This window comes from Netta rufina (assembly GCF_964035555.1).
Source record: "Netta rufina genome assembly, chromosome: 3".
Classification (NCBI taxonomy): Eukaryota; Metazoa; Chordata; class Aves; order Anseriformes; family Anatidae; genus Netta; species Netta rufina.
Genome location: NC_140125.1, coordinates 25,264,917 through 25,288,649, shown reverse-complemented (window position 1 = coordinate 25,288,649; position 23,733 = coordinate 25,264,917). Strand labels below are relative to the sequence as shown.

The window sequence follows — 23,733 nt, the reverse complement described above, 5'->3', positions numbered from 1 at the left end:
GTCCTGTTCAGTAGCACTGGCTATTGCTAGACAGCAGTGTAGTGCATTTGGGGACTTACCAGAAACAGCTTAAGATATGTTTCAGAGCAGAAGATGAGTACTCTAACATGCTTGAGCCAGTCTAACTAAACCACTGAATGCTTGTACGTAATTATTTCTACAAAGCTGCTTCCTATCTCTTACATTCAAATTAGCTGCTTCAGTCAAGTAATTATTTTTCTTCAGATTTGTGGAAAGAATGAGCTAGAAGTAAGGTGCTTCTATCAGAAAAGGGTAAAAGGCAGCAAGAGACACTTTGTACTGTGATCACTATAGGCCCCCTAGCAAGGAACAGTTCAAAAGAGGGCAAGGCAGAACATTTAATTTTGTTCTGAATGGGCCACAAGCCTGATAAAAGTGAATATTGGGTACTTGTCCTGTAACCTTGTTAGCCACATCAGTGAGCACTCCAGACCCTTGTCCTGTTGTCTGCTTAGTTTTTATTCTCTGCACTTTTCTTTTCTGATTTGGCACAAGTCTACCAGTGTCAGTGGTGATGGGAGCATTGGTATGAACAAGTCTACTGGGATTTCAATTGTTGTGTAGACAAGACCTGAGCAGAGTTAGCTGAAAAAGTGGTTAAACCATCACATCAAGGTGTTGTCTCATGAGCCCACCTGGATTCAATCAGGACACTGGAGGAAGTTCCCTTCCATCATTTCAGATGAACAACATTTAGCCCCCACACAAAAGCACAACGCTACTATTGTGACTATAGTTAGTTTAACAAGAATCATAATTAAAATCAATGCAACCTGAAGCATGATAGGACACATTACAAAGAGCCAGAGATGAACTCCAAGTCATAGCACAACCTATTCAATTGTCAGGTTTGAGAACAGGAGCTTTATTGTTTGGGCTTGCTCTAATTCACTTTGAGCCTGTAGTCTGTCAAACAGCTGTGTGGTGCTGCCTTCAAGCATTCTTTAATTAGTGCCATGTACAGTAATTGCGACGCAAGTGAGTAACTTACAGACTGAGCATCCTTACAACCTTATTTACAACCATGAGCTGTCTCTAAAGAACCCCTGAAGAAGTTAAAGAATTAAGCTGATACCCCTTTTTCTAGGTTGTGATGTGCAGGAAAGACTGGGCTGTTGAAAAGCAGCAATTTCTCTACAGATCCTTTTTTTTTTTTTTTTTTTTTTTTTCCCTTCTTTTAGTACTTTTAGCCTTCTTTACCTTCCATAGGAGATGATGCAGCAATTAGAAGGAACAAGTATATCTGTTAGCAAAATGCATTTTCTTTTTCCTCCTGACTTGCAGATGTTGAAGCATTTTTAAAATAATCTTGCACTAAATTTCCTAGGTAGGCACCACACTGCATTTTGTCATCAGAATATGTACTTCCAATACCAAGTAAGGGTTATTGCTATAAGCTCAAGATTTCCTACTACTCATACAGTGCTGCAAAGCAAAGAATTTTTTGCTTCTGCAGTTTTGTTCATTTAACAGTGGCTCTCGCCTTTCTTAGTATACAGCTTATTTCTGACTCATCTTCTGAGCTTACAAAATACTAGATAAAAATAGATTATTGTTCCATCTAAATTCCCATAATCCTTGTACTCATTAAAAATAAAGTCATGTAACTGTTCTTAGTCAGGATTGCACTAATCAGTGCAATTGGCACTTCTGACCTTGTGATATCTCCCCTTAATACACTCAGGTTTGCTGTGCTGCTTGAGCTACCGTACGCAGCATATATAATACCTCCTTACACAACAAGGTGCTAGAGAGAGCCATGCAAGCCAGAAAACAACTGTCAATACCTTTTTGCATAGTAACATGTATTTTTTCCATATCTTCACCCTTTGGCTTAGCTGAATATTTTGGATTTGTTTTCATATAGCAAATTAAATGGCCACACATAGAAATCAGAGACCAAATTTCATAGATGCTTTAGAGAGCCGGGACTATTCCTCAGTCAGTGACTGATTTAGGGTATTCAGGCTGCGCTTTGGTTTCTACAAACACCAGCTCATGCCTCAAAGATTTCAGGGGGATGCAAACGAACCTCGAGTGGTTTGTTAAACATTTTTTTTTTTTAAGATAAGTATTAGGATGAAGGAAGTAAATTCTCTTAAATTCTCTGATTGCTTAAAACCTACCTTATGGAACCATTTTATCTTTTTGGATTTCTTCCTTATGCAAGGAAGCTAAATGTGTATTTTTGCACAGGGGATAAAGAACAATTGGCAGTAGCCTATTAGTAGCTAGTAGTAGCTGCTAACATAGTTACTATTTGATTTATATATGTTTCACCGGAGTCAGGATATCACTAATGGTAAATCCATTAATAAATCTAACCTTGCCATCAAGATGTATTTAAATTACTATTTAAATAAATTACTATTTAAATAAATTACACCAACAGGATGATCAGTTCTCTGAATGTTATAATAACAAGCAGAAGGAAATAACTGTGCAGGTGATAAAGCTACAGGAACGAGAGCAGAAGTTTAAATAGTTAGCTCAGAGTAATCCCAGTCATTGTAGGCATGACAGAGGTATATAAACCTAGGAAAGGTAAACAGAAAAAAACAAATTGGGGATTTTTTTTATTTTTTAAACTGCTCATTAACACAAGGGGGAAAAATAACCAATGCAAAGACAGAACACTTAGATCTAATGAAGCTTTTTATGAAACACAGTGGACTCTTGAAGAGCCTGTAAGTGGCCTGCAGGACTCATTAACCTCCCCAAGCACAAAAATATATCAGGACTACAAAACAGAACAGACAGTGAGGAGGCAAACTAAAAAGAAAACAAATTTGGGATCTAAATTCCAGTGGGCCAGGACACAAGCCAGCTTCCAACAGAAAGGTTAGGAAGAAAAATCCTATATATAGCAAGGTTATTTGATACTTATCCACTCCAGGGATCCTTACAATTTTCCCTGAGGCACCAGCACTGGCTATTCCTGGTGAGCAGATAATGGCTCGGGCATATCTGGGGGCTGATTCACTGTGCAGCTGCTGTGAGCTGTGTTCACATAATGAATGAAGGCATTACAACAGTGCCAATAAGAAAAATCATTGAATAGCCTCAAAAAATACTATTTTATTTGTTGCTCTCTCCTGCAGGATCAGAGTCATTTTGAGCCTGTTGTATTGAGAATTTGCCCAAAGAAGCTGTGGATGCCCCATCCATGGAGGTGCTCAAGGCCAGGCTGGATGAGCCCCTGGGCAACCTGGTCTAGTGGGAGGCGTTCCTGCCCACCGCAGGGAGGTAGGAACTGGATGGGCTTTAAGGTCCCTTCCAACCCAACCCATTCTGATTCTATGAATTTAAAAGCCTAAAAGAGAACTGGCACTCGACTTACAAGCAAAATAGTAAGTTCTACAGACTTTCAGACAACATCTAGTCTAGTAACCTGCATAATGTAGGTCACAACCTCCCAGTGTAGTAATTAGGGTAAACAGTGCCTCCTTCTATTTCAGCTCTGTAGTAAAATATTTAAATTGACAGTTGTATCTTCAAGACTGAAGAACCGAACACATACCTGTCAGGATAGCTTCTTCTGCACAGAACTGCTGCGTCTTAGGGCTTTTCTTCTCAGACTATGTAGTCCATGAGTGAAAGTACCTACAGAGGACTTTACATAATAGAATTTTATTTTACTTTCCATGGGATAAACAGGCTAGGCTTCGTTCTTCCACTAACTTTTTCCAGATTACCTTTGTAGCTTTAACTAGCTCTGTGGGGTCTTTTTTGGACTTTGGTACAACTTCATTTCAGTTTCTTGGGAGGGAAAAAAAAAGTCAAAATGTATTCAGTGACTAATGCTAAAATTCCACCTTGGTCTAGATCCTTCTTTTGGCACAACTGAACTTGTGTATGTGCCACGTGGCTATAGGTGTCACAGACGACCTTCGGAGACTGTCCTCCCATGCGTGTTCTTCTGTCCACTTAGCAAATACCTACTTGTCTGCAAAACGTACTACTTTTCTCAAGGTTAAATAATTACAGGGTAAACACAAAGCACATACCAAACCTCATTAGTATTACTGTAAGGCAATGGTTGGAGAAACAAAATCCATCTGCTTCAAGCGACACAGGAATCAATACGCAGTATTGGAATAGGCAGAAGTGGAAGAACATTTATTTGCCAGAGATTAATCCAGCAGTGGTTAATCCACGTTGTTTCAGCAACTATTACTGCAGGCTTGTGGGCAATAAACAGAGCCTAGTTGTAAGCAATGACTCTACTGGCCTATTAAAATAATATTAATATTTTGTCATCAGTTTTGGCTAAGAAACTTCCTGGAAAAACAGCCCCACCCTAATTATAGCCTATGAGGTTCAACTCTGGAGTCTCTGAATTTGTGTTTGTCAAGTGCAGACCCCGTAATTCACTGGTTGTGGTGTAACAGAGCAGAGCACTGCACATACAACAATGTTCCACTTCTTTTTTTTTTTTTTTTTTTTTTTTTTTAAACCAGTTGTCAGGGAGGATTTGGTCAAAATAGCGGCCAAATAAAACCAAATCCCTGAGCCAAGAATTCTGCTCTGCAAGTTTAAGTTTGCCACAGTGAAGCTGTCTCATCCAGCGGAAGGCACTCTTTTCGTTTTCAGAGGATGCACAACTCCACGACCGTGTGTACTTCAAGCCACAAGTGCAGAGGGACAGTCCCCACCTGTGAGGTATGGGTTCCTCCACTTCAGGTACTTGCCGACAAGCACAATCCCCACGTGTCAGCTTAAGAGAAACACAGAGATGAAGGAACACAACAGCAGCAGGAAAAACAAAAACGAACAAAACCCAAACAAAACAAAATCCACCAAGCCCAACAAAACAACCAAAACATACACCGCCGTGAATACAACCAACCAACAGCTTCAGCATTCCCAAAGGTGTAAAAAGCCTGCAGGGAAAAGAAAACCCAGCGACTTCACCTCAGAGAACAGTACTGGCAGGTTTGGGGTTTCCCAGTGCTGCTGTACCTATCGCCCTCACCTCAGTGAAGGAGATGTGTGCAAGGAGAGGGAAACAGGTCGGCTGTCTGGTTGTGCTGGTGGGAGGTGAGGATGAGACAGACAGGAGTCAGGCAGCAGCACTTCCACCATCGCATCTGAATGTGAAGTTTCAGCCTCTAATCTCGTTTGATGGAGTCTCCTGAAGGGGGAGCCAGTGGATGAAGAGGAACGCGTGATTCTTCCTTAAAACCAAGACTGGGGCAAAAGGAAGGAAAAAGAAGGCGCAGGGTGTGACAAGCAGACAAGTTAGAGAGCCACGGCTCAGAGCAGGGAGCATGCAGTTTCATCAAAGAGACAGCTGCAAGTGAGCATCCCAAGGAGGAGGAGAAAAATTTGCTAAGGGAGTGGGCAGCATGTCTCATCTCAAGTCAGCCAGCCAGCCAGCCATACCTAGTCCAGAAAGGAAAACAGAGAGGGCAGAAAAAATGGTTTATTATTTGTCGGCTGAATATGAGCCAGCAGTGTGCTCAGGTAGCCAAGAAGGCCAACGGCATCCTGGCTTGTATCAGGAACAGCATGACCAGCAGGGCTAGGGAGGTGATCGTCCCCCTGTACTCAGCTCTGGTGAGGCCGCACCTCGAGTACTGTGTTCAGTTTTGGGCCCCTCGCTACAAGAAGGACATCGAGGTGCTTGAGCGGGTGCAGAGAAGGGCGATGAAGCTGGTGAGGGGCCTGGAGAACAAGTCCTACGAGGAGCGGCTGAGGGAGCTGGGCTTGTTCAGCCTGGAGAAGAGGAGGCTCAGGGGCGACCTTATCGCTCTCTATGGGTACCTCAAGGGAGGCTGTAGCGAGGTGGGGGTTGGCCTGTTCTCCCACGTGCCTGGTGACAGGACGAGGGGGAATGGGCTTAAGTTGAGCCAGGGGAGTTTTAGGTTAGATGTTAGGAAGAACTTCTTCACTGAAAGGGTTGTGAGGCACTGGAACAGGCTGCCCAGGGAAGTGGTGGAGTCACCATCCCTGGAAGTCTTCAAAAGACGTTTAGATGTAGAGCTTAGGGATATGGTTTAGTGGAGGGCTGTTAGCGTTAGGTTGGAGGTTGGACTCGATGACCTTGAGGTCTCTTCCAACCTAGAAAATTCTGTGATTCTGTGATTCTGTGATTAACTTCTCTGTTCTGTCTTGCCCAACTATTTTGAGTCAATATTCAATATATGGTCCCAATAATGCCATAGACAGAAATCCTACTGCACTCTACTGCTACTTCACCTATCTGCCTGAAGAACCAAGCCTGCCCTTTTATTTACTTGTATTTATTTACAGTGGAAACTTGCATTCAGTCATTGGTTGCCACCGTCTCCATTCTTTCTGGTGTCACTGCCTCCTGGGATGACTTCTTTTCCTGATGGACTCTTCCATGATCTCTTGTGGCTAGATATATAACCTTCCTGTAACAATGCTTACTGTCAAGCACAAACTTTACAAACTGATTTGGACTACTCAATGACTCATCCTTATAAATAACAAATTGATATAATAAAAAAAGTTTATTTAATCTAATTTATGAAAATATATTGTATGCCACTGATCTGCATAGAATCATACCAGTTAACTGCAAATGGAAAACTTCTTTTCAAAATGCAGCCTTTTATCAAACCAGCCACTTAACTCAGTACAAAACCAGACTGGCACTTGGAAGGACAACCAAAGAGAACTCTTCCTTATTCCCCAGAGAATCTAAAGATGCATTGAAAATGTAAGTATTGATGAAGTCTATCTATACAAAGAAATTAACATATATATGTATATATATATATATATATTTTTTTTTTCTGCCAGAAAACGGAGATATTGTGATCTCAAAATTAAAAAAAATAATAAAGTGCCTACAGATGTAACACACCTGACCACCTCAGACACCCATTTTTATCCACAGGCACACTGCTGTCCCCTGTGAGCATCACTCTGGTCAGAGCTGTTTCTCTGCACCCTCTGTGTAAGAAGGTGGCTGCTTTTAAATCGGCTGGAAAGGTGCACACGCACTCTGCATGCCAGATGGGCCAAGTGCGCTATTTTACAGGAGCCGAAGCTCTCGGAGAGGATGGAAGGGAAGGAGAGAGGCAGGAAGGGAAGGAGAGAGAAAAGCACCTGGAAGTGGAAGCTAATTGCAGCAATTCCCCTTCGCTGTGAACTAGCAAGCCTCGGGATACATTCCACATGGTGATTTTATTTTAGGATCAGCAAGAGATGTTTCTTTGTACACATGTGACATGACACTCACATACCTTTTTTATTTGCTGCCTCAGCTGAAATCAAGAATATTTTCAACAACAAAACAAACAAAAACCCGCGTGACAGTTACCAGAAAAGTAAAAATACAAGATAGAGTCCTGAGAGATAAAAATTTATTTATATCTGATCAGCATGTCATGATATGGTCACAACTCATACAGCTGACATTCTCATAGCCAAAAGAAGGATGTTTTTTCTGTTTTTTAAAAATACATTTTTCTTTCCAGCAGGAAAGATTTTTAAAACATTTCATACTAGGCAGGAATTAAAAACAATGGCTTTTTCAATATGACAACACAGCTGGTAAGCAGTGGATCTCCCACCAGTGCCTTATATTTAGATTTCAAATTTTCCCTCCCCGATCCCCCCCCCCCCCCCCCTCACAAAAAACACCACACAGGAAAACAGGACGAAACCCAGAAGGGAAACAAAGAGGTAGACGTAACTACAACCACTGCGCAGTTTCGCGAGATGCCTCCCTGTGCTCCGAGGAGCTCCTTTTCTTGGTACTCTGAGAGCTATCCTTAGCGAGCTGGCCCAGGCCACAGAAGGAGGGCTGCTGTCCCGCTCTGTATTGCTTTGCCTGGCTGAACTTGTTTAAAAGCAGACTGCTCTGATAAAAAATAGATGCATCCAACAAAACCATTACAGCCTTGCTCACAAAAAGGTTGGATTCGTTTCTTTCTTGGACGGCCGCAGTCCAGGGACGCTGGGGGCCCAGGTCCTGCTCTTGGTGCCGCCTAACTCTCACAGACTTCAAGGGGAATCATTGCCACGCAGTGCCCTGCGCAGAAACTCTGCGGTCTCGGTGCCAGAGAAGTTTCCAGCAGGTGCTCGAGCAGGCAAGCACCACAGAAGCTGCTTCTGCCCTACTGCTCCACTCCTCCCCTTAAACCACTTCTGGCACAGAAAGATTTCTCTGTATCCTTCCTGAGAACTCTACAAGCAACAATATCACTTAAATTAACACTCACTGTATGGTGAACTGAAGTGTTATCCTACTATCTGTAGTGTTGATGGCAAGCACAACAGAGATTGTGCATCTATTAGATACAACCACAATAAATACAACCCTCAAACAAAATCATCTCCGCTATTAAGGATTAGAAGCACATGAAATAATTGTGAAAAAAAATCAACTTTATTTTGCCACACAAAAAAAAATGGGAAAAAACACCTAATAATCTCTGTGGAGAAATGCTTCTTCTGTATCTGTCTACATTTGTGAAAGACATCTTGGCTGCTGGAAAGATTTGGTAAAAAAATGCAATGAAATAAATTCAGTAAAGTAAATCCAAACACAACCATCCCTTTGCAAAATCACAGAGACTCACTAGAGGCTTCTGCAGCCATTTTATCATACAGAACAAAATGCAAGTAACACAGGAGGGAAGGAGAAAATTGGAGGCTAAAATAAATGGTATCAAGAAAGCTAATTGTTATCATACAAAACAAACAATATTGTAGAGTAACTTTAAAGGAACTAACTCACTTTAACAGGACAGTTGCTCAGTGTATGATTATTTCATTATCCAATGATAAAAGATTTAGCTTTAAAATGCATAGAATTCTTTTAAAGACTTGGTTTGTGTCACAGCCAAGTAGCCTACAGTTTTTACACAGAAAAAATGAAGTTGCTCAAAACTGTTCATAATGTATGCAGGCTTTTTAACTCAGAGTATGGTTTCAATTTTGCTCTTCCAATTGTCTTTTCTTCAAAAAAAAAAAAAAAGTGTAAAAGCTATCACATATGCAATTTTGCAAAATAACCTTTTATTTCATATGGCTCCATTATTTCCAAACAATACAGTACCCCAGATGTATAATTACTTCGTGTGATTGTATCAGATCAACAACCGAACCTCCAGCTGACTATCACAGAACGCACCATTCCCAGACTCATGATTTGGAAATCCCAGTTTCAAGTACCTTTGGTCCCAACGTTTTATGACAAGGCAAAGTGGAGCAGTTGAATCCTGTCACACACAGTGATCGGTACATCTGTATTAACTTGTACAAACAAGTGAAAAAGTTAACAGCACTTTATGGCAATGTCAGACAGGAAAAACCCAACAATTACATCATTTGCAAAACAAGTCAATAATGAGCAGTACCACGGTGGTCGCTGGATTTTTAACGCAGTAAGATGCATCTTATTTTTGATGCTGAGCACGTAAGAGGGAGAAGGAAGCTTTTAGTTTTCTGAAAGTGAGCACGGTAAATTGCAATCTTTCTCCTCAAAATCTGATGAGAGCAACTTAAAAAAACAAAACAAAACAAAACAAACAAAAAAAAAAAGTCCCTCCTGCAAGAGACATTGTTGAAATACTTTCTAGAACCATACACAAAATACAAGAGAATCTGTAAGGAAGGTACACTCAGAGGGCACTGAAATAAAAACACTGCTCTTTTTGAAGGGGCAGGTATTCTTCATATAACTGGATTCAAAGAGCTAAACCATTAGGACTTGCATTGTTTCACTTTTAACCTATTTATGAAAAATTAAACATAGAAACTTACAAATGTTGTGTGCAACCCCAGCAGAGAAACGTCTTTATTCACAATAAACTTCACTATCTTCTCACTTGTGCGCGCAACAATTATTTTTCTTTACCTTTCTCATCCTGTCACTTTATACATTCTTCCATAATATTTCTCCTAATACAAATTCAAAGGTACAGTAATTAACCATTTTGTGATCAACTGTACGGTTCGTTAACATCACTTTTATAAAATGCATCGTGAGCTCTTCAGAAGAGGAAACCCACGGATGCTGCAGCAAAATGCTTGCTACAACTCCACCACTGGCCAACTGCCTGCAGGCAGAACCGAACTGCAACCAAGAGGAATTTATGTTCTACAGACCAACCTGCTAAGCTCCAGTCTTCACCAGCATGGTATTTTTAGCACAGAATCTCTCAGGTGTTGTATACATTTTATGTTTTTCCCTTACTAGAACAACTTCTCTGCCACGAAGTAGCATCCAAATTCGTGCTGGGAGGGTGCTTTGGGTTTTGTTAACAACAGTTTCGTTCCACTGTCATCTACAGTGACTCAGCCGCGGAGAGAGACAACATTAGGCTCCCTTCACATTTTCCAGTGCAGGAAGGAAAAGAAGCCTAGGACCTAACACTATGTCCTCACCCTATCAAAACAACAATCAGTGCTTGCAAACAGATGTCTTGCAATAGTAAGAAGTATAAAGGAACTAACTGAAAATGCACAGGACCAGATAAATCAAAGGATTATCTGAAACATTATTGCGCGTTACTAATTTCTTCAGGCAGCATGTGAACACTCACTATTGACTGTAATCCACTGGAAGAAAAACAAACAAACAAACAAAACAAAACAAAAACAAAACAAAAAAACCCTGCATTTGAAAAAACAGTATGATCTTACATGGAGTTTACTGGGTCTACAAAGAACAACCTCCTGATGCAAGTTACTGCTGTGCAATCTGCTTATATAAACTTCCCTTTTTATATCACTCTAGTCTGTCCTAGCTCAAAATAAAACCAGCTGTATCATGGGCATCTCTGCGGTTCTGATCAAACCACCTGGTGGAGGACAGAAATAATTAGCTCACCATCTGCATTTTGCAGTTTTGAGAGTCCACTTATGCCCACGTGCTGCAGACATAACCACTTACACTGTAACGGCACCGGCTGCCTCAGCACCTGCCTGGAAAGCAGCAGATTAAATACATTCATTCTGCCAGCTGTACTTCAGCAGGAGCAACAGGAAAAATAGTGTACTCCCAAGACTGCCTCCCTCTTCAGGGCTTCACTCTTAAGTGGATTTTATGTTACACTAGAATTCAGGTGTGTGACTGGGTGTAAATAGGTGGGATTTAGAGACATCTTAAATAAAATACTAAGCTGTAGGCAAGCACTGTCCTTTGTCTTTCAGTTACAGAGGTACTTTTAAGTCCACGAGTGGACTCTCAGTTCAGGGAAACTTACTATCGTCTAGCAGTATGCAACCATCCTAGTTTTTTGCAACTAGGATAAAACTATTTTGGGGAGAGATAGAGATGCATATTTGACAAAGTGTCTTTCAATTACCAGGCGAATCGGCATTACCTCATTTTAGTACGCTCTTCACTCCCCCTTCCTGACCCCCAGAGGAAACACTTTAAATTTTAAATATTTATTTATTTAAATTCTGCACACCACCTACTGATTCCTGTAGCAGGAGAGAGAGAGAGAGAGAGAGAGAGAAGGGGGGATCAATATTGCTAATTCAGAGCCAAAACTACTGAGGGCTTACTATGTTCTCAGTAAAATTAGAGTATGAAGTTCTGGCTATCCTGCTGGTATTTAGAGAGATTAATTTTATTTTAGGAACAGCTCTTTCAAATCTGTGTATAATCACATAAACACAATGCCAACTAGACCTGCCAGAAGTAAGCCCGTACATCACAGACACCCTTTCGGAAGTACCCTGTATCACACACCTGAAAATGGGACTGGAACTTCTGGTCCAGTTTGCCTTTAAATTCAACTCGTTCTTCCACCATGGTTTCTAGCACACTGGTGAGCTAATTAGTACTGCCCTCCTTGGAGTTACTCAGAATATTTCACGTACCTTTTGTTTTTGCAGTAATATCTTCTTATAAGTTGATGACAGCTACTATACCTATTTTTTTTTCTTTTTTTAAGAAACTAGTTTTCCTTCTATTATTCCTTAGCAAAACATTAAGATGGTTGGCATTGAATTATTTAAACTCTCCCACAAGTATATTTAGCGCTGTTGCAACTAGCAGGGGAGAAAAAGGCCTCTAGAAACCACTCAAAGGTCACCTTGGTGGGACCGCAGTATACAAAATACAAAGGTGGCTAAAAATCACCAGCAGCACCAGCAGACCTTCAGAAACAGCTAGAATTGCTCTGGCTTCCAATGCATGACAGATAAAGCTTTCCCCTACTCCCTAAGATGTATGTCTTTCCTTCACTGTATTTTCACCTTTAAAAGTGCATTTTGAAAAGTGATAATGATCAACGGGATGCATTCTGAACACAATGGGGAAACAGACCAAGTGGCTTTAATATTCTCCAGGTTTCCTCCTAATACGAGATACTGGTAGCACACAGAATTCGGACAGCTGATGGTAAAACCACAGCAGGGATGGGCTGATTCATCACACGTGGATAACTTTTAATCACACTATGATGCTGCAATGCTTTTTTTGAGGGCTGATTCCTCACAAAGCACACCTGACACTGAACCTTACTTGGGTCCTGGTTTTAGATCAACATGTCAGATACAACAGCTGCTGACTGGGTAGCCTCAAAGTTACCGCCACCAGCTCCGCAGAGTATCTCAGACTCCAGCACAATGAGCTGCAATAAAGTACAAGTTTGTGCAAATGAGGAATCTCTACCACACCAATGCTGTACAGACTACAGAAGAGACAAGTTGCTGAATTTTCTGAGCTCTAACTACAATGCCAAGAAATACTTGCGGTGACAGTTTTCTTGTCGCAGACATTCTTCTACGGTGGTTGTACGATTGCACCTTTTGTCCAAATGCTGAATTTGCTTAAGTGTGGGTGAGAGTATACACTTTTTAAAAATACAGACAATTCTTAAAATAATACATCATCAGGTCACTATGTTACTGATCTTCACTTTCAGTGGAGTTTAAAATTTCCCCAGAGAGAGGTAAGAGTCCATCCAGTATTTTCCTTTACTCTTGTATATTCACATTTGCACATACAATATGATATTCATTTGCAAGAGCCTGGATTCCCACTGTGTCCTCAGGTCCCATTCGACTTTTAAAATAGGCAATGATAAAAATACTGTAGGATGCAGTACCACATACCGCCTGACAAAAATGCAAGTGATTGTATGCCAACTAGCCACAGATTACTGAGGGTCATCGCCCGAGACACAGCTTTCGTTTGACCCTGCAGTGGAGGAAAAGCTCCTGAAAAAGAAAAGAACACACAGGTAATGCTTTCACAGCAGGAGTGATAGGCTTCATGCATTAGCCTTTACCATTGCTACCTGACCCATAACAATGTATTGATTAGTTTTGTATTAGGCTGTACGTTTTCAAAATAATCTTCACTATTACCAGTCATCTTCAAGAAAATAAAATAAGCTTTATTATTAAGACTAACATTCATTTCATTTGGATATAAACTTAAACTTTCCTTAAAAGCAGCCATCCTGACTGTACTCAACCCTTGCAAGGAGATCTGACTGGCAACTGAAGTCTTCTGGGTTATTTTTTATAGTTGTGCTAATATCAAACTGAATGGATGCTGTGTAAAGCTTTGCAGCTGTTTGGTAATAATTTGGTATACTGTGAACAACTAAACTCTCAACTTTCCTCTTGAATATGGACATATACACACAACCACATACATATAATATGTATATACACTTTTTTTTTTCCCCTTACAATAATTTTTATATGTTGTTTGAACATTCATTAGCCGGTCAGGTCACATAGACTGAAGGTCACAAGGAAGCACCCTAATTTGCTACTCTGTTTTCTAGAAGTAATTTTTGAGATGTCTGTTTATATGAGAAGGATTGGCAGGAGTTACAGCTGACAATTAAAACGTTCATTTTTCCCTATTTTGACTTTTTATGACTTACAACACTACACTGTGTCCAAATACATCAGAGCCTTATGATCATAAGCACATTGTTTGCATATATTTACTTCTGTATATTAAATAATTTGTGTAACATGTTGCTGAGATGCACAAAACCTAGTTGATATGAACCACTTTTTTTAAAGTTATTTACAGAGGATACAAAAACTAAATATACTAGATGAAGACGTTCTTGCAACAGCATTATAGAGTTGCAGCTACTCATAGAAGAATGAGAGGTGAATGATTCAAACAGCACAGATACAACATCGTCAGTTTTGAATCTTAGAAGCCACACAATTTGGGCAATTAGGTACCATCAGCAACTTATCTCTGTGCTTCACATTTGCAATCACTGGAGGAATTGCAGTCAAGTACTTAAGACAAAGCTTTTCTTTTTATATGAATGCTCTCGCATTAAAAAAAAATCTTGATGAGTCCCATCCTCCTCTCACTGACACATATTTTCACACATGGGCAGATTTGCCACACCATTTATTCACCACTAATTCTCACTGCTGATCTCTTCTTTGCCCACTCTACACTAGATTTCGTCTTCCATGGCTCATCTGTTTTTCCTGTACCAACACTGACCTTTGGTTTAAATAACTCTCCTTGCTCCTCAGACCTGACAGCAACTGCTTCTTCCCCTTCCTCCTCTCCCAAGCCAACTTGTGTCTTACAGGGAAAACGATCCTTCACTTTGCTAGATGAGCACTTCCAGTTGTCCTTCCCAGAAACAACTCCTCGTCTCCTCCATCATCTTAGCACCTATTACCTGCCCCTCTTCCCAGTTCAACTCATGTTTCTTGACAGATCTATATGCAGAATTTGCAGATGAGGTTTCAGAGCTGGTACAGTGGAAAAAGTGTTCCTGTACCACTACTGAAAATACCCTCCTGCTGCCCTGTAGGATGACACTGCTTACTTTTTTTAGTTACATCACATAAGTTGGCTTGTGGTCAGAATGAACAAGGAGTGTGATGTCTTCAGTATGCAATTATTCATTTCCAGTATTTTTTGTTTTAAAACTAGTCTCCAAGTGCTAAGTAATCCCATTTGTATAACTGCATTATTCAATGTTAACCCACTCAAGACTTCAGAGAAATCATGCAATTGCCAGTACAAGCTTTCCATTAACTGCTACGAATATTTGTGTTGCTCATACCTACAGACATTTACTGTAAATATTTTAATTTTATAAACGAAATGTGTAAAATCTACCTATAAGAAAGAATGGGACAGTTTCATCTTCAAATTTTAAGATTTTTTTTTTTTTTAAGACATCGAATATTACAGGTTTTCCCTAGATCAATTGAAGCCCTTACTAGTTAGGAATACTGCAAAAAGGGAAAAAATATTTTAGGCACATATTCTTTTTCTTCCCAAATAAAAATACTCCAAAATAACATATTCCTACTGATGATAAGAGTTTATACCAGTAACAAGCTTTTGACATTTCAAGTAGCCTTAAAAGTTACTCAGGCTTAAAACAAATAGTTCACCAAATAAAACTATTTTAATTTTATAATGAAAGTTACTACCTGAAGTAAACCTTATGAACTCAGATAAGTTCCCAAGCAGCATGTATTACAAAGTCAAAATGCTTCCACATCCCCAAGTCTTAAAAATGCACTAACTTGAGACAATGCATCGAGCCCCCAAGAAGCAAGCTGCTGGGCAGCTTCAGGGATTCCCCTCATATTAGTCCTCAGGACTGGTGGGGTTTTCCAAAAACTGCAATAGCACATTTGCAGTAAACCATGACAGCAAAAGCAAATGCAAGTAAGTTCTCAACTGGTATAATTAGTAGTAACTTTAAATTATGCTAATTTATGTCTAATAAGGTTCTGTGTCATAGCATTTACATTTATAGCGTCTTATTAATTCATGCTCATTACCCAGTAAATTACAACCAATCATCCTATTTTTGAAGCACATTCCAAGGAGTATGTCTGATTATATTCATTATACTGTTTGAAATTCTGGTCTAGGTAGGTTTTTAGGCATGACCATGTTATTGGCATGGTATTTGTGAAATAATGTTTCAATAACAACAATTCCTTGCATCCTATTGACTACACTTTTAGGCAGACTCACAAAGTTATTTGTCTAATATATGCATCTGGATGCAAGTTACATAGCAGGGTCTGACTTTGGCTATCAATTATGGCTGAATGACAGCAATATTTCATACAGCACAGTACAACGCTGGGTTGCTAACGAATTCAATTAAGCAATCATTTTAAGCAGTAGAATTGATAAATTAAGCACTCAGAACGGAATCAAAACAGTTATTGCAGTAAATCATCTAACAGAAGTAACATCTCTCATAAGTCACTCTGGAATATTAAACTCAGTTGATTCAACAGACTGCATTTTTCCTCAGCAGTTGTTGTAATCGCTAAGGGATTTATTTTTCTTCAAAAACACGTTGCATTATTTCATCTGGAGTCTTTCCACTCGGTTTGTTTGACAAACTTCCTTTCCTGTATGTTTAAACAAAACTGTATTTGTTACTCTCTGGATTTTCTTTTTTATTATAATAAGTTCCTCTGGTCTGTGCTCTGAAAACACACACACAGCCAACAACTGGATGGGAAAAAAAAAAAAGGGCCTTGGGGAAACACCTCCCCAGCTAAGCATTTACCTGGTATTTTAAATCACATCATTTGCCAGTATCCCTTCAGTAATGTTATTAAAGACCCAAATGTATTTAGGTATCTCTCTGATCCATTAACACTGATAGTATGTTACAACAGAAGTGACCCAGAGTATGTCACGGCAAGGAGACCAGTGCTCACAGCAAAGGGCTGCAGGCAGACAAAGACTCCGAAGGCGTTATGCTATGTTGTTCTTACAGATCCTTCCAGTCAGATCATCTTTCTGTTCAACTTAGTGGGAAACAGAAGAGAGCTACGATTTTGGACTACACCTACAGACTACCTCGGTCAGTTTTATTCTGTACAAGTGCCTGAGGAAGATGCTATATAGCCTCACTAAGATAAAACAAAACCTGCCTCACATAAGAGCTTTATTTATTCTCTTTTATCAAGAACTTGCTCATTTTTAAACCCTGAAGATTTTATATCCCCTCCAAACTTAACAAATTCTGAATACTTTTTACTGGTGCATGTGAACGTTCACTACCTCTTTGAATCTTGCTAAATTATTCCCCTTTGGCAGCAAGTTTCCCAGCTGAACTCTACATGTATGTTACTGGTGAAACAAGGGGATTTCCTTAGCTCTGTTTCAATTGTGACAGCTTCCAAATGCTACCCAATGCTAATCACAGCCAGGCAAACTGTTTTCTACATCATTCCTTAGTATACATTCTTTTGCCACATAAAAAGTGTTAGTATCTATATGTATTGTATTAATGTGAAAAGCATATATGCATTCTTAAACCACTTTGAGATCCTTATAAGAAAAGACATAATCAAAGCACAATTCTCTTTGCTAGACACCATCCTACCTGTTTCATAGAAATGTGTCAGGAGATCCTCCTTTTCAATGAATCGTTGATATAGCCAGTGTGTAAGAGCTTCAGGCTCTGCAGGTACATCTTTAATTGGAAAAATCCTACCAAAGAAAAAACATAGTTCATTCTCTCTGTTTCACAGACCACGAATATTAAGGGTACAAAACAAAACTACCAGCCAGGCGCACACAGAAGACAGAAGTATTATTAGCTTCTATCAAATACAATAGTACAGCATTTGAGAGAAGCTAATAAGTTGTGGTTTTATTTTTAATAGAAAAATACCACACCATATTACAATCCTTAAGAGAAATTACCAATCAAGAAGCAATGACATTCATGCACTGAAACCATCAAATACAAAATACTGAGAAAGTTCAACCACAGTTTTGAAGAACCAGTATTTTAAAAGCCCAAGGGAAGAATTACTATTGTTTTTGTACTTCGGTATTGAATACTAGGCTATTTAGAAAAATCAGATGTCCACGACAGAATTCACTAAGATATATACAGAGAGAAACCCCCAAAATAACCCACCATACCTCAGCAGATTTTTTTCAAAATAAAATTTCAAGTCCTACAGTAATTGTGAAATTTCCTCAGTGGAGTGAGTGCCTTTTGATATATACAAGAGGCTATGTATCTGCTGTGGTTCAAAGGTAGGCCAACGAAAAAGATCTGCGTATCAGGCTAGCCTGAAAAATTCACATTCAGAAATGTAAGACCTTTACTGTAGGTCTCTCTTCTCAGGAGAGCTACCATTTACCTTGTCATCTATGCTATGGTGGGTTTTTTGTTTGTTTTTAAACACAGTCTGACTGATTATACTGAAAAGAATTTGCAGTGATAACTTTATCATGTGGGAAGTTTCTGAACAGATAATGGCAGATTACAGAAATAAGGGACACATCTGAAGAATGCTTTTGTTGCTGTTCCTGTTTTCAACATCCTGGCTTTGTTGCTAAGTTGTTTGTACCTCCTCCTTTCACGGTTCTACACATGAAAAAATAAGCTATTAGTGGAAAAGAAAAGAAGCAAAGAATTGATCTAACGAATGAATAAAAACCAATGGTGCTTTGGTAGATAGAGAAGACTTCAATATAAATAAATGAACAATTTTATTTACCCGCTATGGCATCAGTGTTAACTCAGATAGTTGTGTTGCCTTGGTAGCAGCTCTACCTTTACCTTTCTCAAAGTGCAGAGCTCTTTGTGCCATAAGTCTTTGGACAAAGAGTACAAGACAGCTGGTAGTGCAGCAAGCTCAAGTCCTTAGCGTGCACATTAAGAAAATGGAAAAGACAGGTAGTAAAGAACTATCTCATCTTGAAGCCCAGATGCTGTACCGCAAATCAATATTGAATGGTATTGCATGTAAAGTCAAGTGAAAACACACTGATAGACCGTTTCTGTTGAGGGCTTAGCATTAAGGCTGACTGACTCCCTGTCCACAAGCACAACCAAGTTGCCAAGCACTATTTTTACGCTCTTCTGCCTATCTGGTGTGAAGAGATAAAAGGACTCAGCAACTGAATATTGTGTTTCACAGTATATTTTTGAAGGACAGATGCTTGCTGACGCAAGTTTGAAGATGGTTCAGAACTAACAGAATGCGTGCGTGGGCTCAGGACAGAAGTCTAGGATTACCTGGCTTCACATGCATTTTCCACTGTAAGCTGCAGGCATTCTTCACCTCCACTTGTCAGTTACTGAAGGGACCGACTACTCAATGACCTAATCAAGCCTGATGTTTTTCCAAGAATGTACTCACTAGTCTGAAAACGTTATCACAAGAGCTAACAAGATATTCATTAGAAACTACTTATCAGCTGGCACTTTAATGGAGTAGCAAAGTAGCATAAAGGATGCTAATATTTTGAGAGACTAATGGAGTGCAACATAGCAGTTTCCTGCTTGAATCCATTCAGGTTCTTGTATGAATCAATACAGTATCAGAATACTCCAATCTCTCAAACTTTTACTCAAACTTTTGAAGAGGCAATCACAATCACACCCTTTCTGAATGAATATTAATTTGAATGAATATTAATGTAGAGTGGAAAACAAGTGGTTTCCCAATAGTGCTACATTGCCTGTCACGTTATCAATGATAACTGATAGTGTATTTAGAAGTATGTTCAAACAGTTTTAGATTATCTAGGTTTATATTTTACCTGCAGAGTATTTGTGTTAATGACTGAACTTAATTAGAGATGAAATGTCTAAAAGAATCCTAAAACACTGGAAACTACACTCACTGCCACTATCCTCATTCTCTGCTCGTCAGACAGCTCCTTTAGCACCTCTGTCTTAAAAGGAGATTGGGTCCAGGAAAAGCAACTGAGAAGCCTGATGTTACCGAACTCTACACGGATGATCCAAACCCAAAGGATGAAAGCACCACACTGACCGGAGCAGGTTCATCACCAGGCATCAGTTGTGAGGTCTGCCAGCTCTACTGTTCAAAGATTCTGGGAACAGTTTTGTCTTTTCAGTGATACACAAACGCTGGTCAATGTGGTCACAGGCAGAGCATCAACTTGGCTCCAACCCACTGCTGTGCTTCCAGCATCAGGAACGCCAAGAAGGAAGGAACTCCTCAAGAAAATAAAATGTATTGACATACAGAACTGTGCTGACAGGGAACAGTGGGTCAATACGTAGTATCTGACACCTCTGGAGTCTCTCAGGCACCTGAATCCTCCTAGTTTTTGAGCAACACTGGCCTCAATCTGCACGAAAATATAAACTTCTTCATTCCTGATGTGGCAAACACAGAAATTTATAGCATCAGGTAAGATGACTTGACCAGGAAAGTCAAGCAGAATGGAAATTTTCATTTCTTATCAAGGGCACTGCTGCTTCAGTATCATCAGGGGTGCTGGCCAACCCCAGTAATGACTGTGCTGCCACCAGCTGTGACCTGAGGCCCTGGAAGCGGCGATGGCAGTGGCGATAGCAGCAAGGCCGCACCATGATGGAAGGCTGCGAGGCCTGTCTTCTCCTTCCACCATTAACAACACAGTAATTACATCCATGGTGAAGACTAGAATAAACATTTTGTACGTCCTTCCCTCTCAACATACAGAGAGGTGTGTACGCATACAGACTCCTACATCTGTAACTCCCTCACCCATGAACCATGAGCTGAAGAAAGCAGCTTCAGTTCGCTTCTTGCCGGAACTCCAAAGAGATCCTCACTTCAGCTCAGGCACAATTTTATTCTATAAAGTTTTCAGAATACTTCCCAGACTGAACAGGGAAAAATATTTATTTTACCATTTTTCTTTGAGATTTAGCAAAGAGACAAGCTTTTTTCCATCTGCAAGACTGCAAGGCAAACCAACGACCATAAAGCTTTCACCAGACATACAGCAAGAGAGCAATGCATATTTGGGCAAATAAATAAGCAATCCTCTTTCAGAATATTATAACGTTTCATATTATTATAACGTTTTCAAGACCTGATTCAACACAACCATCTGAACCAGTCGGTTTCTTGAGGTGGCATCTGAGGCACCAGCCCAGCAGCCTCTCTACAGCACCTGCGGGCCCGTGCCCTCAGGCAGCGTTAGAGCTGGCATCCGACCGCCCAGCCCCACGGCTGGCAGCGGCTCGTCCCTCTGCAGGGATTTCCCCGGCTCTCCCCAAAGTCAGGGACTGCCTGGCTGTAACAGCCTGCAAGAGGGGAGGGTATTTCCTACATGATGCTGCAAGCAGATGTTTTTTCTAGTTTCCAAAGCACACAACAGGTAATCAGCCTCATCTTGTTAGCACCACCGCGATAAACAACAACCTCCACTCTTCTTGCTGCGTGCGGCATTGCTTTCTCAAACCCCTGTGCCATTACATGTGCGCATTCACAAGCCTACCACAGAAGTTGTTTAGCCACCAATTATAAATCATTGATATTGCCTTCCACAAGGACCAAACATACTCTGGAAGAGCCCCAACCTGCCACATGTGAACATTTTGCTCCTCATACCTCATTGTCAGTTACTGTAACTTCAGTCCCAAAGCTAACAGAAGAATGGCTCACAAGGAAGCTGGGGCCATCCACTTCTGAAGCGCTGAACAAAAAATTGTATTTTACTGTCCTTGGCTTTAGTTTTAATAGAGGAAACTTACTCCGAGTGCCCACCCCATCTGACTGCCGCACTTCAAACTCGTGATGAAGCATGTGCAGCAGTACACGTAACGAAACAAATGCTAAAGCTCTTGCTAGATTCCTCCCTACCCTGTGACGCAGAAGAAAAGGATACGTAAGTACAGAATTATTTTTAGTCAGTTTAATCTGCATTCTTCTGTTCCTCACATCTAAAACGATCCATCCAACAAGAATGCAAGACTCGAAAGGTGGCTATCCCGCATCTGAACAGCACGTACCCCTTGACGTACTCCATACCCCTCAGAGGAGACTCCTTCATCCCAGGCAGCAGCCTACAAGCAGTGCTCTTGCCTGCCACAACACTGCACAGCGCCTGCAGCCACGCCAAGCCTCCATCCCCTCCGGATGGGAAGGGGTTTGCTCTCAGTCACAGAGGAAAGAGGAAAACCAAAGAGAAGGCAGAAGCCCACCTTGAACTGACAGATTTATCACTAACACCAGCAATATCTGCACGTGCCAATAGATATATGAAGACTTGAAACTACCTAAAACAATTAATTTGGTATTTTTACACCTGGAGAGGCAGAAGAGCAAGAGGAATTTTATGGAAAAAAGAACTAGCTAGAACACCTTTGTAAAACTGCATGGTAGAAAGGAATGGCAAGGAACAGAAAGACAGAACGAGGATAGTTATCTTAAAATCTACATCTGCAGAACAGTTTAAATGATACACTTCAAGATACATTACACCTCTTTTCTCAAAAGCTAACAAATAATTTTCAGAAATTTGGCATTCTCAGGATCAACTAATCCATTTTAAACAGGCCTTATTGGAGAAACCACCACTAATTCTGTATGAAAATGCTGAAGTTCATAGATACCACCTTTAAGTACTAATCGCCTTTCATCCCCTGTCCTATCCTGAATTCTTTATTACCCCCTCCTCTTTCTAAATCTTATTTGCCATTCCAATGACTCTTTAAATAAACTCAACATGATGGAGGTCATTGGTAGATCTCAGGCACATCCAAAAATAAGTTACTTGCGTAAAAAAAGCATATTAAAATGTATTGCCGTGCTGGATGCCCTTCAGACACGCTTCTGCAAAACTCATTCAGCAGCCACAAAATATTCCATTTTATTTATAGCTAAGAGTCTAGTTTATTTTAATAAATCTGTATTCATGTAGACACAGAAAACAAACTTCCTCAGTAGCTGGAAGCTTGCTTCAAAAGCAGCACAGGGCAAAAGCTGGTACGATGAAGGAAGGTGACACAGTTCTTATCTGCTCTGTGGCAGTGGGATGGCTGAGGTACCTCGATAAAATGTGGTCCTTCCCTGCAGCACAGCTGGGGTTCTCCTCTCGGCTGTGGAGGGGGCTATGGCTGGCTCTGACTTGAGGGCCTCTACACCACCCTCACTACTGCCCAGAGCAAACCGGGGACACGACTGTATCCGGAGGGGAAGTTTAGTGCAAAACAAACCTTACAACACCAAGCCATTCCTAACTGAGTGGAGTCTAGATGTCAAACAAATTTCACAGACAGGTTTCTTTTTTTTTTTTTTTTTTTTTTTTTTTAAACTAAACCAATTTTAAACTCTTGGGTTTTGACAGCAAACAGCAGCACTAGGGAAATCTTACTGTTAGAGACCAGCTGAGAAATGCCAAGTCAGACTGACGAGTGACTGGTGTAAAAGTAAAAACTCCCTCCAGACAACAAAACCCAGCTCAGTGTGGGGGAAAAGCAGAAGCTGAGGAGGGTTGCCAGTATGCTGTCTTGTTACATAGACAGCAAATCACTCAACTTATTTCTACATTGTGTAAACGTCGTTAGTCTGGATTTATGTTCAACGCACATCGCACAGGATGACCCCTGCACAAAGCTAAACTGTTCTGAGGAGGGGACCAGCCTTTCTGACAGATCTCGCAGGGATTCCTCTAGCTAGAGACACCCTGCACCTCCTAGAACGTAACCTTTTATTTCGCTTAGTGCTCTAACAGCCACTCTAATTTCCCCCCAAAACACCAGCAGCGTTTGACCTGGACAAAGTTAATCAGATATTCTCCTTGCTTCTTATGGTTCTGAGAGTAAAATCAGTTTTTCAGCACTTTCAAGGGAGTTTTGAGGAAAGTCTGTCAGGGTCAAAAATTTATTCTAATAGTTCAAAGGGTAAGCTTTCACACCTTTGTGTTTTGAAGAATGTGGAATTTGGCAATTGCCCATTTTTCCAAGAAAGTTCTTCTAAAACCTTGAGGAAAAATGAGGCCATAGCTGAGCCTAATTA

At 40.4% G+C, this 23,733-nt stretch overlaps 1 protein-coding gene across 2 annotated transcripts in view; it reads right to left on the bottom strand.

Moving 5' to 3' along the window:
* Window positions 1-7,644: 7,644 nt before the first annotated feature.
* The window catches only part of LPGAT1 (lysophosphatidylglycerol acyltransferase 1), a 67,570-nt gene continuing 51,481 nt past the window's right edge, over window positions 7,645-23,733 (bottom strand). For both annotated transcript variants that reach the window (XM_084284224.1, XM_084284225.1), the window contains 2 exons: window positions 17,334-17,440; window positions 7,645-13,179 (listed from right to left, as the gene is read on the bottom strand). In XM_084284224.1, the coding sequence (XP_084140350.1) occupies window positions 13,028-13,179; window positions 17,334-17,440 (259 nt within the window). In that variant the 3' untranslated portion in view covers window positions 7,645-13,027. The remainder of the gene's footprint in view (window positions 13,180-17,333; window positions 17,441-23,733) is intronic.